A 17,079-nucleotide genomic window follows, 5' to 3' on the forward strand; every position below is an offset into this window, starting at 1 on the left:
GTTAGTCCGCTTAATCCGGTTAGTCCGGTTAATCCGGTTAGTCCGCTTAATCCGGTTAGTCCGCTTAATCCGGTTAGTCCGGTTAGTCTAAATCAGAGTTCCTGAACTTTTCTCCACATGTGAATATTTTGCTGCAGCCTGGCGCTAACCCAGCCAGCTAACCTCAGCGTGGGGCGTTCACTGAGACGCAAAGCGTGGGATTTGAGAGCGCCAGTTTCTCTGGATTAATCGTGTGGTTTATGGATTTTTCTGGCAAACCTTTCAGTAGATATCGTCCATTTTGTTGTTGTCATGGAAACCTCTGAGTGTGTCTGTAAGCGCCTCCATGTTGCCCAGGCCCAGGAGAGCTACGAGAAGGCCATGGAGAAGGCCAGGAAGGAGCATGAGCGCAGCAACGTGTCTCCAGCCATCTTCCCTGAGTACCAGCTGTGGGAGGATCACTGGATCCGGTAACGTTTCTGCCAGCAGCTCTTCAGACGCGCCTCAGGAAATATTCACACCCGGAAGTTTGATTCAGAAAAACAAACATTTAATGACAAACTGATTTCTGCAGAATAATGACTCACTGATGCTGACTGATGCACTTTTTTATTTAATTACAAAATCATTACTTTGTAGAAATAATTTTTTTGTGAAAAGTCTGCTGATGAAGGGGGTGAGTAGTTTCTGAAGGTGCGTGATAAGCCGCTCTGTGGCCAGCAGGACTATAAATGGATCAGCAGTTTAACTGGTTCTAATGTTGGTTTCTGTGCAGCTGCTCCAAGGAGCTGAACCAGTGGGAGCCGCTGACCGAGTACGGCCAGTCCAAAGGCCACTGCAACCCCTACCTGGTGCTGGAATGCGCCTGGAGGGTCTCCAACTGGAGCGCCATGAAGGAGGCGCTGGTCCAGGTGAGCAGCAGGTCGCCATGTCGCCTCCTGTGGGAAACCCTGAAGATAAGTGCAGGGGCTGTGACTTCTCCTTTTTATTATCTCCAAATTCCTTTTTTCCATTTTCGCCAAGTTTATTAGCCAAAAGAAACTCAAGAGTTTCATGTCCAGCTGGAAAAAGTCACTGAATTCTGTGAAAATCTGGGATTTAATATGGATTCTGGTTTGTTAGCTTCAGTGTTTCCATGGCGATCGCAGGGCGCTAGCAGCATTAGCTTACCTCTGTGTTTTATTGCCTCTCTGGTTTCCGCTGAAAATTAAACCCAGAGCAGCGTTAATGGAAGCAACCTGAAGCAACCAGCACCGTCCAGCCAGAGGGAAACATCAGCTTCCTCCCACCTGCCCCCCATCCACCTGCCCCCCATCCACCTGCCCCCCATCCACCTGCCCCCCATCCACCTGCCCCCCATCCACCTGCCCCCGATCCACCTGCCCCCCATCCACCTGCCCCCCATCCTCATGCCCCCATCCACCTGCCCCCATCCTCATGCCCCCCATCCACCTGCCCCCATCCACCTGCCCCCCATCCACCTGCCCCCCATCCACCTGCCCCCCATCCACCTGCCCCCATCCACCTGCCCCCCATCCACCTGCCCCCCATCCACCTGCCCCCATCCTCATGCCCCCCATCCACCTGCCCCCATCCTCATGCCCCCATCCACCTGCCCCCATCCTCATGCCCCCATCCACCTGCCCCCATCCTCATGCCCCCCATCCACCTGCCCCCATCCTCATGCCCCCCATCCTCATGCCCCCCATCCACCTGCCCCCCATCCACCTGCCCCCATCCACCTGCCCCCCATGCTCATGCCCCCCATCCACCTGCCCCCCATCCACCTGCCCCCATCCTCATGCCCCCCATCCACCTGCCCCCCATCCTCATGCCCCCCATCCACCTGCCCCCCATCCACCTGCCCCCCATCCTCATGCCCCCATCCACCTGCCCCCCATCCACCTGCCCCCCATCCTCATGCCCCCCATCCACCTGCCCCCCATCCACCTGCCCCCAGCCCTCCTCCTGGTCCAGGTTGTAGCGGCTGACATTCCCAGCAGCAGCTGCAGTAACGACCGGAGCATCTGCTGCAGGTTGATTAGTTTTTACGGCGGAGGAGCAGGAAGCCGCCGCCGCTCGGTCTGGACTGAAATGAAGCTCATATGTATTTCTGACCCGACATTCAGGTCAGCTGCTAGAGCCTTCTGGCGGTTCTGGAGGAACCGGTCCGTTTCTGTAGCACTTCCATTTTGGTTCGTTGGGTTTTACTCAGAAGTGTTTCTGAACAGCTTGGTTTAACATGTGTGACCTCTGACCCCAGGTGGAGCTGAGCTGCCCCAAGGAGATGGCCTGGAAGGTGAACATGCACCGCGGCTACCTGGCCATCTGCAACCCGGAGGAGCAGCAGCTCAACTTCATCGAGAGGCTGGTGGAGATGGCCTCCAGCCTGGCCATTCGGGAGTGGAGGCGGCTGCCGCACATCGTGTCCCACGTCCACACGCCACTGCTGCAGGTCAGAGTTCACCCGGAGGTCAGGCTGCAGCAGAAAGCAGCTCTGACAACCTCCGTCTTCTTCTTGCATGGAAACAAAGAGCAGCTGGAGAGAATCAGCTTCCTGTTTCCCCCAGCTCTGCTCTGGGTGGGGGAAACTACGGGGGTACAGGGTGTGTAATTACCCCCCTGCCATCAGATAGTGTGTGATTAAGTAGCTGCAGCAGAATCACATTTCCAATGATGGGTGGAGACTCTGAGTGAAGGTCAGCATCAGGGGGGTTCTGGTCTGGTCCGGTTTCTCTCAGAACCGGGACTGGACTGGTGGGAGGTTCTGATATTTCCCTCCATCCTTCTCTCTGTTTCTCACTCTCAGCCATTGGTGACTTCTGCCGGCTGTCCTGTCACTAACGCTGCTGGCGGTCATACTGTCGCTAATGCTACCGGCTGTCCTGTCGCTAACGCTGCTGGCGGTCATACTGTCGCTAATGCTACCGGCTGTCCTGTCGCTAACGCTGCTGGCGGTCATACTGTCGCTAATGCTACCGGCTGTCCTGTCGCTAACGCTGCCGGCTGTCCTGTCGCTAACGCTGCCGGCTGTCCTGTTGCTAATGCTGCCGGCTGTCCTGTCGCTAACGCTGCTGGCGGTCATACTGTCGCTAATGCTACCGGCTGTCCTGTCGCTAACGCTGCCGGCTGTCCTGTCGCTAATGCTGCCGGCTGTCCTGTCGCTAATGCTACCGGCTGTCCTGTCGCTAATGCTGCCGGCTGTCCTGTCGCTAACGCTGCCGGCTGTCCTGTCGCTAACGCTGCTGGCGGTCATACTGTCGCTAATGCTGCCGGCTGTCCTGTCGCTAACGCTGCTGGCTGTCCTGTCGCTAACGCTGCTGGCGGTCATACTGTCGCTAATGCTACCGGCTGTCCTGTCGCTAACGCTGCCGGCTGTCCTGTCGCTAATGCTGCCGGCTGTCATACTGTCGCTAATGCTGCCGGCTGTCATACTGTCGCTAATGCTGCCGGCTGTCCTGTCGCTAATGCTACCGGCTGTCCTGTCGCTAATGCTGCCGGCTGTCATACTGTCGCTAATGCTACCGGCTGTCCTGTCGCTAACGCTGCCGGCGGTCATACTGTCGCTAATGCTACCGGCTGTCCTGTCGCTAACGCTGCCGGCGGTCATACTGTCGCTAATGCTACCGGCTGTCCTGTTGCTAATGCTGCCGGCTGTCATACTGTCGCTAACGCTGCCGGCTGTCCTGTCGCTAACGCTGCCGGCTGTCCTGTCGCTAATGCTGCCGGCTGTCATACTGTCGCTAATGCTGCCGGCTGTCCTGTCGCTAACGCTGCCGGCTGTCCTGTCGCTAATGCTGCCGGCTGTCATACTGTCGCTAATGCTACCGGCTGTCCTGTCGCTAATGCTGCCGGCTGTCATACTGTCGCTAATGCTGCCGGCTGTCCTGTCGCTAATGCTACCGGCTGTCCTGTCGCTAACGCTGCTGGCGGTCATACTGTCGCTAATGCTGCCGGCTGTCCTGTCGCTAACGCTGCCGGCTGTCCTGTCGCTAAAGCTGCTGGCTGTCCTGTCGCTAACGCTGCCGGCGGTCATACTGTCGCTAATGCTGCCGGCTGTCCTGTCGCTAATGCTGCCGGCTGTCATACTGTCGCTAATGCTACCGGCTGTCCTGTCGCTAACGCTGCCGGCTGTCATACTGTCGCTAATGCTACCGGCTGTCCTGTCGCTAATGCTGCCGGCGGTCATACTGTCGCTAATGCTACCGGCTGTCCTGTCGCTAATGCTACCGGCTGTCCTGTCGCTAATGCTACCGGCTGTCCTGTCGCTAACGCTGCTGGCGGTCATACTGTCGCTAATGCTACCGGCTGTCCTGTCGCTAACGCTGCCGGCTGTCCTGTCGCTAACGCTGCCGGCTGTCCTGTTGCTAATGCTGCCGGCTGTCCTGTCGCTAACGCTGCTGGCGGTCATACTGTCGCTAATGCTACCGGCTGTCCTGTCGCTAACGCTGCCGGCTGTCCTGTCGCTAATGCTGCCGGCTGTCCTGTCGCTAATGCTACCGGCTGTCCTGTCGCTAATGCTGCCGGCTGTCCTGTCGCTAACGCTGCCGGCTGTCCTGTCGCTAACGCTGCTGGCGGTCATACTGTCGCTAATGCTGCCGGCTGTCCTGTCGCTAACGCTGCTGGCTGTCCTGTCGCTAACGCTGCTGGCGGTCATACTGTCGCTAATGCTACCGGCTGTCCTGTCGCTAACGCTGCCGGCTGTCCTGTCGCTAATGCTGCCGGCTGTCATACTGTCGCTAATGCTGCCGGCTGTCATACTGTCGCTAATGCTGCCGGCTGTCCTGTCGCTAATGCTACCGGCTGTCCTGTCGCTAATGCTGCCGGCTGTCATACTGTCGCTAATGCTACCGGCTGTCCTGTCGCTAACGCTGCCGGCGGTCATACTGTCGCTAATGCTACCGGCTGTCCTGTCGCTAACGCTGCCGGCGGTCATACTGTCGCTAATGCTACCGGCTGTCCTGTTGCTAATGCTGCCGGCTGTCATACTGTCGCTAACGCTGCCGGCTGTCCTGTCGCTAACGCTGCCGGCTGTCCTGTCGCTAATGCTGCCGGCTGTCATACTGTCGCTAATGCTGCCGGCTGTCCTGTCGCTAACGCTGCCGGCTGTCCTGTCGCTAATGCTGCCGGCTGTCATACTGTCGCTAATGCTACCGGCTGTCCTGTCGCTAATGCTGCCGGCTGTCATACTGTCGCTAATGCTGCCGGCTGTCCTGTCGCTAATGCTACCGGCTGTCCTGTCGCTAACGCTGCTGGCGGTCATACTGTCGCTAATGCTGCCGGCTGTCCTGTCGCTAACGCTGCCGGCTGTCCTGTCGCTAAAGCTGCTGGCTGTCCTGTCGCTAACGCTGCCGGCGGTCATACTGTCGCTAATGCTGCCGGCTGTCCTGTCGCTAATGCTGCCGGCTGTCATACTGTCGCTAATGCTACCGGCTGTCCTGTCGCTAACGCTGCCGGCTGTCATACTGTCGCTAATGCTACCGGCTGTCCTGTCGCTAATGCTGCCGGCGGTCATACTGTCGCTAATGCTACCGGCTGTCCTGTCGCTAATGCTACCGGCTGTCCTGTCGCTAATGCTACCGGCTGTCCTGTCGCTAATGCTGCCGGCTGTCATACTGTCGCTAATGCTGCCGGCTGTCCTGTCGCTAACGCTGCCGGCGGTCATACTGTCGCTAATGCTACCGGCTGTCCTGTTGCTAATGCTGCCGGCTGTCATACTGTCGCTAATGCTGCCGGCTGTCCTGTCGCTAACGCTGCCGGCTGTCCTGTCGCTAACGCTGCCGGCTGTCCTGTCGCTAATGCTGCCGGCTGTCATACTGTCGCTAATGCTGCCGGCTGTCCTGTCGCTAACGCTGCCGGCGGTCATACTGTCGCTAATGCTACCGGCTGTCCTGTTGCTAATGCTGCCGGCTGTCATACTGTCGCTAATGCTGCCGGCTGTCCTGTCGCTAACGCTGCCGGCTGTCCTGTCGCTAATGCTGCCGGCTGTCATACTGTCGCTAATGCTACCGGCTGTCCTGTCGCTAATGCTGCCGGCTGTCATACTGTCGCTAATGCTGCCGGCTGTCCTGTCGCTAACGCTGCCGGCTGTCATACTGTCGCTAATGCTACCGGCTGTCCTGTCGCTAATGCTGCCGGCGGTCATACTGTCGCTAATGCTACCGGCTGTCCTGTCGCTAATGCTACCGGCTGTCCTGTCGCTAATGCTACCGGCTGTCCTGTCGCTAATGCTGCCGGCTGTCATACTGTCGCTAATGCTGCCGGCTGTCCTGTCGCTAACGCTGCCGGCGGTCATACTGTCGCTAATGCTACCGGCTGTCCTGTTGCTAATGCTGCCGGCTGTCATACTGTCGCTAATGCTGCCGGCTGTCCTGTCGCTAACGCTGCCGGCTGTCCTGTCGCTAACGCTGCCGGCTGTCCTGTCGCTAACGCTGCCGGCTGTCCTGTCGCTAACGCTGCCGGCTGTCCTGTCGCTAACGCTGCCGGCTGCCGGCTGTCCTGTCGCTAACGCTGCCGGCTGTCCTGTCTCTAACGCTGCCGGGTGTCATACTGTCGCTAACGCTGCCGGCAGTCCTGTCGCTAACGCTGCCGGCAGTCCTGTCGCTAACGCTGCCGGCTGTCCTGTCGCTAACGCTGCTGGTTGCTGTGCAGGCGGCGCAGCAGATCATCGAGCTGCAGGAAGCGGCGCAGATCAATGCCGGGCTGCAGCCCAGCAACCTGGGCCGCAACACCAGTCTGCACGACATGAAGACAGTGGTGAAGACGTGGAGGAACCGGCTGCCCATCGTCTCTGACGACCTGTCCCACTGGAGCAGCATCTTCATGTGGCGGCAGCACCACTACCAGGGTGAGAGGGGATCATTACCGTAGCTAATTATGTGTTAGCATGCTAGCGTTCACCACAAACACAGATGAAAAACATCCATCCATTTTCTAACTCCTTGTCCGTAAGGAGTCAGGAGCTGCTGCTGCCTCTCCAGCAAACGTTTCAGGTGAGAGGTCGGGTCACCTGGACGGGTCACCAGTCGGGTCACCCGTCGGGTCACCTGGACGGGTCACCTGGACGGGTCACCAGTCGGGTCACCAGTCGGGTCACCAGTCGGGTCACCTGGACGGGTCACCTGGACGGGTCACCAGTCAGGTCACCTGGACGGGTGACCTGGACGGGTCACCTGGACGGGTCACCTGGACGGGTCACCAGTCGGGTCACCCGTCGGGTCACCTGGACGGGTCACCAGTCAGGTCACCTGGACGGGTGACCTGGACGGGTGACCTGGACGGGTCACCAGTCGGGTCACCCGTCGGGTCACCTGGACGGGTCACCAGTCGGGTCACCTGGTTGGGTCACCTGGACGGGTCACCTGGACGGGTCACCTGGACGGGTCACCAGTCTGTCTCAGGGCAACACACAGTCACACCAGGGAGAATTTAGAGACCAATTAACCTGACAGTCGTGTTTCTGGACTGAAGCTGGAGAGAACCCACCATGCACAGGGAGAACATGCAGACTCCATGCAGAAAGACCCGGGAATCGAACCAGAACCTTCTGCTGCAAGGCAGCAGCTCTACCTGCTGCACTGCTGTGCAGCCCCCAGATGAAAAACATTTGTATTTAAAACAGGCTTGTTTCAGGACCACTCTGACTGAACCAGGTGTGTTTATCACTTAGCTGCTCACAGGAACTGAATTTAATCACATTTTTTAATTTATTGATATTTATTGCTGCTATTATGGAACAATTACTGTAGAAAATAGTAAAAATGTTTTACATTATTTTGTCCAGTTTGGGTTTTTTTTAAACGTTATTGGAATTTATTGAAACAAAGATTGAGAATTATTTTACAATAAATTCCCACTGCTAGCAGTCGCCGCTTTCCTTAGCGTTGCCATGGTAACATAGACACACCCTGAGAGATGGCTGCTTGGTGGCAGGAAGGGTCGACTTTAAAAGGCTGCGAAGAGATCAGGGCAACGCACACACAGTAACGATGCGTTCAGGGACCCCGGGTCTCCGGACCGTTCTCTTGACCGCTGTCTCTCTGCAGCCATAGTGACGGCGTACGAGACGAACACGCAGCACGACCCCAACAACAACAACGCCATGCTGGGCGTCCACGCCTCGGCGTCCGCCATCATCCAGTACGGGAAGATCGCCAGGAAGCAGGTAGGCTCAGGCTCCGCCCACACAGGAAGACTGACTGGGTTCTGGGGACAGGAGAAGTGGAAGCAGTTAGCGTTTCGCCTTCAGTGGAAACTCAGATGAAGAGTCCGGAGCAGTTTGGACCAGACCTCCACCCCTTCAGAACCGCTGAAGGGGTTCTGAAGGGGTGGAGCCATTGTCGGGTTTCCTTTGGGAACTTTTTACCCAGAAGCCCAAGATGACTTGAACAGGAAGTGGAGGCAGTGCGCCACCAATGAACTTCCTGCCTGAATCGCATCTTGAACATGGAAGAGTTCCTGGTCAGAGGAACGATGGATAAGGCTGTAAAAATATACTCCAGGTAATACAGGAACTGCTTGGTACTTGGCACTTGTTCCCCAGGGGAAGCTTATTAGCAACACACCGCCTCCAACATAATCCAACAATATGAACTGATATGTTTCCTCTCTGACTCTGGATTTAAACTCTGTGTAGTAGACACTGACTGCTTCCAACCCTCAGCTGAACCCCAGTTCAAAGCATTTCGCTCTGTCCCTATAAGCGCTTCCTGTTGTGGGCTGATCACTTCCTGTCTCCTCAGGGTCTGGTGAACGTGGCTCTGGACATCCTGAGCCGCATCCACACCATCCCCACCGTTCCCATCGTCGACTGCTTCCAGAAGATCCGGCAGCAGGTCAAATGCTACCTGCAGCTAGCCGGAGTCATGGGCAAGAATGAATGCATGCAGGTAACGCTAGCGCAGCAGATGCAGGCAACGCTAGCGCAGGAGATACAGGCAATGCTAGCGCAGCAGATACAGGCAACGCTAACGCAGCGGATGCAGGCAACGCTAGCGCAGCGGATGCAGGCAACGCTAGCGCAGCGGATGCAGTCAACGCTAGCGCAGGAGATGCAGGCAACGCTAGCGCAGGAGATGCAGGCAACGCTAGCGCAGGAGATGCAGGCAACGCTAGCGCAGCGGATGCAGGCAACGCTAGCGCAGGAGATGCAGGCAACGCTAGCGCAGGAGATGCAGGCAACGCTAGCGCAGGAGATGCAGGCAACGCTAGCGCAGGAGATGCAGGCAACGCTAGCGCAGGAGATGCAGGCAACGCTAGCGCAGGAGATGCAGGCAACGCTAGCGCAGGAGATGCAGGCAACGCTAGCGCAGGAGATGCAGGCAACGCTAGCGCAGGAGATGCAGGCAACGCTAGCGCAGGAGATGCAGGCAACGCTAGCGCAGGAGATGCAGTCAACGCTAGCGCAGGAGATGCAGTCAACGCTAGCGCAGCGGATGCAGTCAACGCTAGCGCAGCGGATGCAGGCAACGCTAGCGCCACAGCTCCAGCTCTCATGAAGAGTCACTCGACATTGTTGGGTATCTAAATTAAAAATTGCATGCAAGGCCCCCTGGTGCTTCCTCTTAGCTGTCCAAACAGTTGCCTGCACTAAATACTCAGAAAATACCACAAAGTAGGAAATTGCAGCAGGATGAGAGTTGAGGGCGAGAATTTCATTAGCTTGAAGATCACTGCAGAAATCTCCAGAGCTTTTCCTATTTATTCTCTGCCGAGACACAGACCGCATCTAAAACAGTTTAGAGCAGAACGAGCTGCCGTCGGCCACGAACAAGCTGAAACTGGAACATCTTTCATTTTTTATTGAACTTTCAAAATGCTCCCTAAATCTGGGACATTTTGACTAGATTAATTATTCCAGATATCAGTAGCGTGATTCTGACCAGTCAGAACAAACAGTGAAATGTCTCAGATTTACTTTATAACTAGTTTGTAACTTAAATCTGTTTCAGATCGTCAGTAATTCAGTGCAGATGCCTCCAAACAGCTGGATGACAAATCTGCAATTAGAGAAATCTGAATGAACCAGTCTGAGGTGTCTGGGCTGTCCAGCAGCTGATTCAATGTGAAACTGCCTGCCGTAGGGGTGGCAGCAGGTCGTAGCAGAGACGCATCAGCGCGGCGGCTGCTGTTGAGCCGCACAGCGCTCTGATTAATGGCGCCTTCGCCTCGCCACTAGTCATTAGCAGAGCCAGCAGACATCGTTCCCTCTGCATGTCCTCCTGCACTGCGCCTCGTTTGTCACGCCGCCGCATGGAGACACCTAATCAGAGGCGCTCTGTAATGGAAGTGCAGCTTCCTGTCCACCTTCCCTCCAACGAACAGAGCTGCTCCGCTCTTATCTGCAGAGCAATAATCAGAGTCTCTCCGCTTCTGCTCTCAGGGCCTGGAGGTGATCGAGTCGACCAACCTCAAGTATTTCACCAAGGAGATGACCGCCGAGTTCTACGCTCTCAAGGGCATGTTCCTGGCCCAGATCAACAAGTACGTTGGCTCCTCTTACTTCCTGTTTTCACTGTTCGATACTCCTCAGCTAACCTGTTAGCTTTCAGCTGAGCAGCAGCTCCTCTTCCTGCAGCTTGGCTCCACCCACTAGCCCTGTTCCTGAAGTTCTCTCTCCATTTTTGAACTTTTGTGAAGCTCGTGTCCATCTTGGTTTTCTTCCTGGGAATTCAGTAAAAACCCAGTGGAATCCCTTTTGTTCCTGTAGCTTCTCCTTTGTTTCGGTAATGTTCCTGTACCATCTCCATGGTGACCAGGGGTGAAAGGAGTTTTAAATTCTTGGGGGTACTAAGACAAATGTGTGTCATATGTATATCAGTGACGTGCAGTCAGGGTAGGCCATCATGGAAAAATAATATATAATAATAAAACCATTTATATTGCTATTTCCACCCTGTGGTTTGAACTATAAAGTATCTATTTTTTACTTAGCTTAACTAATTCTGATTAGTTTTTCTTCAAAATCGCTGAATTTTCGCATTTTCCCATTCAAATGCTCAGAAGCGAAGCCAGTGAGGCAGCAGGAAGCTGAGCCTCAACATTTAACATATGGACTGATTTTCCGTAAATTAGCTTATGTATATAATGTACAGTGTTTTTTGTCACCAACTGTGTGTGTATCGTGTTTTGTGTGTGGAGGAGCGATTAGAAACGGCAGAAAACAGACTCCAGGGGAGGCAGGCAGTTCTCCTGCCTCATGGCAGGGGGCGCTCATGATCCCAGATATTGTGACTCCACAACTGCAGAGTAAGACACAGTCAGCTAGCCATGGAGCTAGCCATGGAGCTAGCCATGGAGCTAGCCATGGAGCTAGCCACACAGTAAATAAGTACAGCGAATTATTTTCTCCTCTCTTCAGACGTCAACATGAAAGTCTACATTTTTTCTGTGCGCAAATTTCTTGAATGATTTTTGGTGTTAAATCCTAAACCATGAAGTGGTATTGTTGTCAGTTGCTATGGCAACGAGTCTGCATGCAGCGTGGAAAATACCTCTTTCCCTTTGCTGTGGATCATAGCACGAAATCAATACCTACATTTCTAAGTTTCACTGAGTTAAATGGATGACATGTAAATGATTAGTCTTTTTGCCCTCCAGCGTTGTTTGTTCTGTACGTCCAATAACATGTGTGGTGTCTAAGTTATAAGTCAGAACCTCACCAGCAGTGAACCTCACCGCACGTCGCTGATATATATACACACTGTTGCTTCTTTCTGTGCTGATTAATTTTTTTGCGAAGCGATAAAAGCTGGTAGCTCTTGAATTGCTACAGAATAAAGCTGTATTTCCTCCTTCAGCCCACTGGCTGCAATGTTGAACCTTGAGACACCAGGAGACCTAAATCCTGAACTTCATGGCATGGAGTGCATCCCAGTTTTCCATGTCTGGCATATAACCATTCATTTTAGCTTTTAAACTGGTTCTACTGATCCTGTGTCCAGACAGAGGGATAATCAGCAGCCCAGCATCATGACCTGTTTGTTCTGAAGATCCTGCAGCTTCACCTTCCCAACATGGCTCCTCCTCACCCTGACAGGAGGAACCTCAGAGCTCTGTTAGGTTAAAGCTCATCTTCTGAAGTTGGGATGTTTTTCCTCCAACAGGATCCAGAGGAATCACCTCAAACCAGATGTTGGACTGGATTTTATTTCATTTGTGAATGTTAGAGCCTCATTTTCAACAGTGGAGCTTTAAGGTTGGAAAAGGTTATTATTTTGGAGAAAATCTCATTAACATCAATATTTCCACTAAATAAGAGGCAAAAAAATATTTTGGCCCTAACAAACAGCCAATCAGAGGAGGACCTGCTGGTCTCAGCCTCCTGGCGGCGTTCAGTTTGTCACCTCATGCTGAGATCGACGTGTCGCCCCGCTGCTATAGCAAAGAACAGTTCAGAAACAATATGAAATGGAAAAAAAGTTATTTATTAACTGATTAAGTCGTGTTTTGGATTGTTCTTGAAAAACTAATCAGTCACGGCTGCACAGTGAACCCGTTGATGCTTTACAGCCGCTCCTTTCTCAGGTACTCCGTAACCCCGCTAAATCTTTTAGGGGTAGCAGTACCCGACCGTACCCCCCTTCTTCCACCCCTTATGGCGACATCAGGACGTCCCACGTAGTTACGAAATGGAGGACGACAGACAGCGCATTTGTTTTATTTTTTAAAATCTACATTGGGACATTGTAGATTGATTTGGAGTCTTAGGAAATGAGAAGCAGGATTCTAACGGGAGTCATCTTCTTTTTGGTACCTTTGTCATCTGGAAACTACATCAGATCATTGGCCCCGCCCCTCCACCCTCCTTGGCTCCGCCTCCTCTGATCCTTGTCCCCTCTTGGCTCCCCCTGCAGGTCGGAGGAGGCCAACAAGGCGTTCTCGGCGGCCGTGCAGATGCACGATGTCCTGGTGAAGGCCTGGGCCATGTGGGGAGATTACCTGGAGAACATCTTCGTTAAAGACCGCCAGCTGCACCTGGGCGTCTCTGCCATCACCTGCTACCTGCATGCCTGCCGCCACCAGAACGAGAGCAAGTCCCGCAAGTACCTGGCCAAGGTGAGTGGGGGGGTCGTCAGGAGCCTCCATATCGAGGCACGGGTGCAGCAGTAGCAGTCTGTGTTCCTCCCTGCAGGTCCTCTGGCTGCTGAGCTTCGACGATAAGAACACGCTGGCGGATGCAGTGGATAAATATTGCATCGGCGTTCCTCCCATCCAATGGCTGGCCTGGATTCCTCAGCTGCTGACCTGCCTGGTGGGGTCAGAGGGCAAACCGCTGCTCAACCTCATCAGCCAGGTGAGACCTGAACATCTCCACCCCATCGCTGGGAGGACATCAGTCTTCCTCATCTTCATCTCTCTCTGCTCTTCTTTCAGCTGCATTTGTTTTTAAATTATTTGTTGAAGAAATGAAGGTTAATATCACATCGAGCCGCGGGAACTGGGCCAGAAATTAAAGCCAGGACCAGTTAGCTTGGGCCAGTGAAGAATTATTATAAATTATCATTATTATAAACACAATTTAAAGATGCTGATCTTCAAAGCTGGCGATGACGAGCTGCCTTCCTCTCCTCAGAGCTGGAACCAACAGAACCATCAATACCAGTAGAAGCTAACAATCCCAGCCTGGCTGTTAGCTTCTGGTGTTAGCAAACACAATCAGTTTTATAGTAATAAATTTCTACTCTTCTTCTCACTGTGTTACTAATGATCAATAATCAATAACTGCACGTCCCTGAAACAGTGAAGCTTCTGGCTGTTGCTGGTTGGTCGGTTTATGCGCATAGCCCCGCCCCTTTATCTGATTGGTTGTCCGGTTTGCTTCCTGGATGAGATCCCCTCTCTGCCCCCTTCCTGTCGGATTGCTGTCAAATAAAGGCAACTAGTGCCAGAAACATTTTACTAAAAGTCTACCGGAGTAATGTGGGGCAACGCGGCATGATGATCAGCGTCGCTCTGCGTGTTGAAGCTTCCAACCTGGCAGCTTTACGCTCTTCTAAAATACGTCTAACGTCTGGAAACAAAGTCCAAGCTTCACTCTGAGGGTCTGATAGAGGCGATCTCTGCCGCCGTCTGCATGTGGGTCAGAGAGCCGCTGCTGATCGGCGGAGCAGCAGGAGGCGGCGCTGGGTTCAGCTGTAACCAAACGGATCCGGTCATGATTAGTCTGGTTGGTGATGTTCCACTGTGGTCAGTGGGATCATTTAACTCCTACATGTGCAGCTGTCCAGAGATCAGCAGCATCAGCCGGTGTTTGAAAGAAAGTCAGACCCGACTTTGTGCCACTTTTCAGACTTTTCTCCGCCGCTCAGGAAGAAGTCCAGGATAATGTTCTGCATGATAGACGAGTAAAAGCTGGTTCTTGATCAATATTTGCGGTGAATTTAGCTGATAAAGCCTCACTTACGTCATTAAAACGTCACCGCGACCAGTCGACTTCGACTCGACTTTTATCATGTTGTAGTCGACCTTAAAAAATTGTTCAATCCCTGGAACCAGGCGATAGACTCAGTTTATCACCAGAATTTGCCTCAATTGTGATAAGAAATATGAAAAAAAAAAACCTAATTATTACAGGAGGTTTTAGGAGGCTGCAGGATTATACCGCCACAAACACAAATTTCATTAAAAGTTGTATTTTAAACAGGCTTCTGCCGGGACGCCTCTGACTGAATGAAGGGAGATTTATTCGCTGAAGTTGCATTGAATCATATTTTCTATTCTGCTGATATTTGTTGTTTTTACGGAACAAACTGGAGAAGATGGTAAATATTTAATATTATACTGTCAGTTTATTTAACATCAATACATCAATTTTATCATGACAACGAATCAAAATACTTCAGAAACTTTTCAAAATAAAGTTAAGCGCATGAATGAGGCGGAGCGCTCTCTCTCGCTCTCCTGCTCACCGTTTATCTTCATCAGCGTCTTCCTCTCTGCTTTGAGGTCATGAGGGCAGTGTGTGACCTTTGACCCTGTTGTTCCCGCCAGGTCGGGCGCGTCTACCCTCAGGCCGTCTACTTCCCCATCCGGACGCTCTACCTGACCCTGAAGATCGAGCAGCGGGAGCGCTACAAGAGCGGTGAGTCGCCCCGACCTTTGACCCATTGGAAGACGAACCAGAGCCTAAAGAGGCTTTCAAAAGTATTCACACCCTGGCACTGGTTCCCATGGCAACCATAACCTGCAGGTGTTTAGGGTAAAATGTGACAGGAAGCCAATGGGGCCAGTGATGTTAGAACGGCCTAGTCAAAGTCCAGATCTCGGTCCACCACTGCCTCTGGACGTGATGTTGAAGATCTCAGATGTTCTCACAGGAACTAAACATTCCACCACACTTTTCAGATTTGTCTTTAAATAAATAATCATGGATCAGTTTGGTTGCTGTTGCTCCGTTCTGTCCAGACCCGGCTGCGGTTCTGGTCCAGACCCGGATGTGGTTCTGCCATCAGGACTTCCTGTCTCTGCGTTTCAGATTCATCCGGCCAGCAGCAGCCCGGCTCGGTGGGGGCCCAGCCTCACTCGGGGGCGTCCGACCCGGGCCCCATCCGGGCCACGGCGCCGATGTGGCGCTGCAGCCGCATCATGCACATGCAGCGGGAGCTGCACCCGACGCTGCTGTCGTCTCTGGAGGGGATCGTGGACCAGATGGTTTGGTTCAGGGAGAACTGGCACGAGGAGGTGAGGCAACACCCACAGCTGGTTACCATAGTTACAGCCACCCACAGCTGGTTACCAGGGTTAACTACAGGGTCTGTCATTAACTAATGGCATTTTAAACCGTCCGTCCATCTCGTCCCAGCGAGGTGGGTCCGGCTGGACAGCATTCAGAACCACAAATCTACAAAATATTTCACATTTTCATTAAATTCTCTTTTTTCTGCCAAGTTATTGAATTAATATAATCAGATCTGAACATCAGAGATAAGTTCAACTCAGAGTTTCTCTCATCATTCATGGAGCTTCTTTAGAAATCTGGACGCTGGGTGTGCTGTGGTGGCGCAGGGGTTAAGCACAACCCACATATGGAGGCCTTAGTCCTCGACGTGGCTGTCACAGGTTCGATTCCCAACCTGGCGACCTTCGCCACATGTCTTCCCTGTTTCTCATTTCCCACTTTCCTGTCTGTTAACTATCAAATAACAGCCACTGGAGCCAATAAAGCCTTTAAAAAAAGAAATCTGGATGCTAACGTTAGCATTAGCTGCTACATGTTAGCATTCAGATGCTATTTTAGGCTAGTATGGCTTCTTATAGGCTAACTACTGTTAGCATCACTTGAACACAATAACAGTCTCTTCTATCGTCCAATCAGATCGTTTAGAAACAGAAACTAAGGGAGAGAATCGGCCTCCATCGCTGTTGTTAGCGAGGGTTAGGGTTACAGGCTTTAGCCTAATGCTAAAGCCTGTAAGCTTTAGCATCAAACTTACAGGCGGGGTTTGACTTCCAGGCACAACCTTAATATGTAAAAAAATACAAAGTGATTAATACTGCTTATTGTTTGAACACATTAAAATCTGCATAATTAATCTAAATGAATGCATTAAAATCCATATTTCTAATATTTCCTCATCGCAGCTGAACATGTAAATTACCAGAGAAGTTGGTTCATGTTTTTCAACCACCTCGTCTCTGCTGAATTCACTCTTCATCCTCACCTTCCTGTCAGTGAAACATGCTCCTGTCCAGCATTAATGGAGCAGCCGACGAAGGCCTAACCCTCCTCCTCCTCCTGCAGGTGCTGCGGCAGCTGCAGCAGGGCCTAGCTAAATGCTACTCTGTGGCGTTTGAGAAGAGCGGTGCCGTGTCGGACGCCAAGATCACGCCTCACACGCTGAACTTTGTGAAGAAGTTGGTGAGCACGTTCGGTGTGGGCCTGGAGAACGTGTCCAACGTGTCCACCATGTTCTCCAGCGCCGCTTCAGAGTCTCTGGCCCGCCGGGCCCAGGCCACTGCTCAGGACCCCGTTTTCCAGAAGATGAAGGGCCAGTTCACCACAGGTTGGCTCAGGCACACACCCGGAAGGCCTCTTCAGTAATTGTGGCATTTCTAGAGGAAACTAGTTTATCTGGACTCATTTTTTATTTTTTAGGGAGG

The 17,079-nt window shown here is 52.8% G+C and overlaps 1 protein-coding gene across 1 annotated transcript in view; it reads left to right on the forward strand.

Annotated features, from left to right (window-relative positions):
• trrap (transformation/transcription domain-associated protein) overlaps window positions 1–17,079 on the forward strand; it is a 64,192-nt gene that overhangs the window by 40,206 nt on the left and 6,907 nt on the right. Inside the window, exons 55-66 of the mRNA XM_088001114.1 lie at window positions 337–449; window positions 755–890; window positions 2,243–2,434; window positions 6,631–6,826; window positions 8,025–8,143; window positions 8,721–8,867; window positions 10,361–10,461; window positions 12,834–13,035; window positions 13,112–13,273; window positions 14,971–15,061; window positions 15,455–15,660; window positions 16,721–16,982. Of these exons, the coding sequence (XP_087857240.1) occupies window positions 337–449; window positions 755–890; window positions 2,243–2,434; window positions 6,631–6,826; window positions 8,025–8,143; window positions 8,721–8,867; window positions 10,361–10,461; window positions 12,834–13,035; window positions 13,112–13,273; window positions 14,971–15,061; window positions 15,455–15,660; window positions 16,721–16,982 (1,927 nt within the window). The remainder of the gene's footprint in view (window positions 1–336; window positions 450–754; window positions 891–2,242; window positions 2,435–6,630; window positions 6,827–8,024; window positions 8,144–8,720; window positions 8,868–10,360; window positions 10,462–12,833; window positions 13,036–13,111; window positions 13,274–14,970; window positions 15,062–15,454; window positions 15,661–16,720; window positions 16,983–17,079) is intronic.

Source organism: Poecilia mexicana, unplaced genomic scaffold (genome assembly GCF_051168715.1).
Source record: "Poecilia mexicana isolate PSO_F unplaced genomic scaffold, ASM5116871v1 scaffold_19, whole genome shotgun sequence".
In the NCBI taxonomy this organism is placed as follows: Eukaryota; Metazoa; Chordata; class Actinopteri; order Cyprinodontiformes; family Poeciliidae; genus Poecilia; species Poecilia mexicana.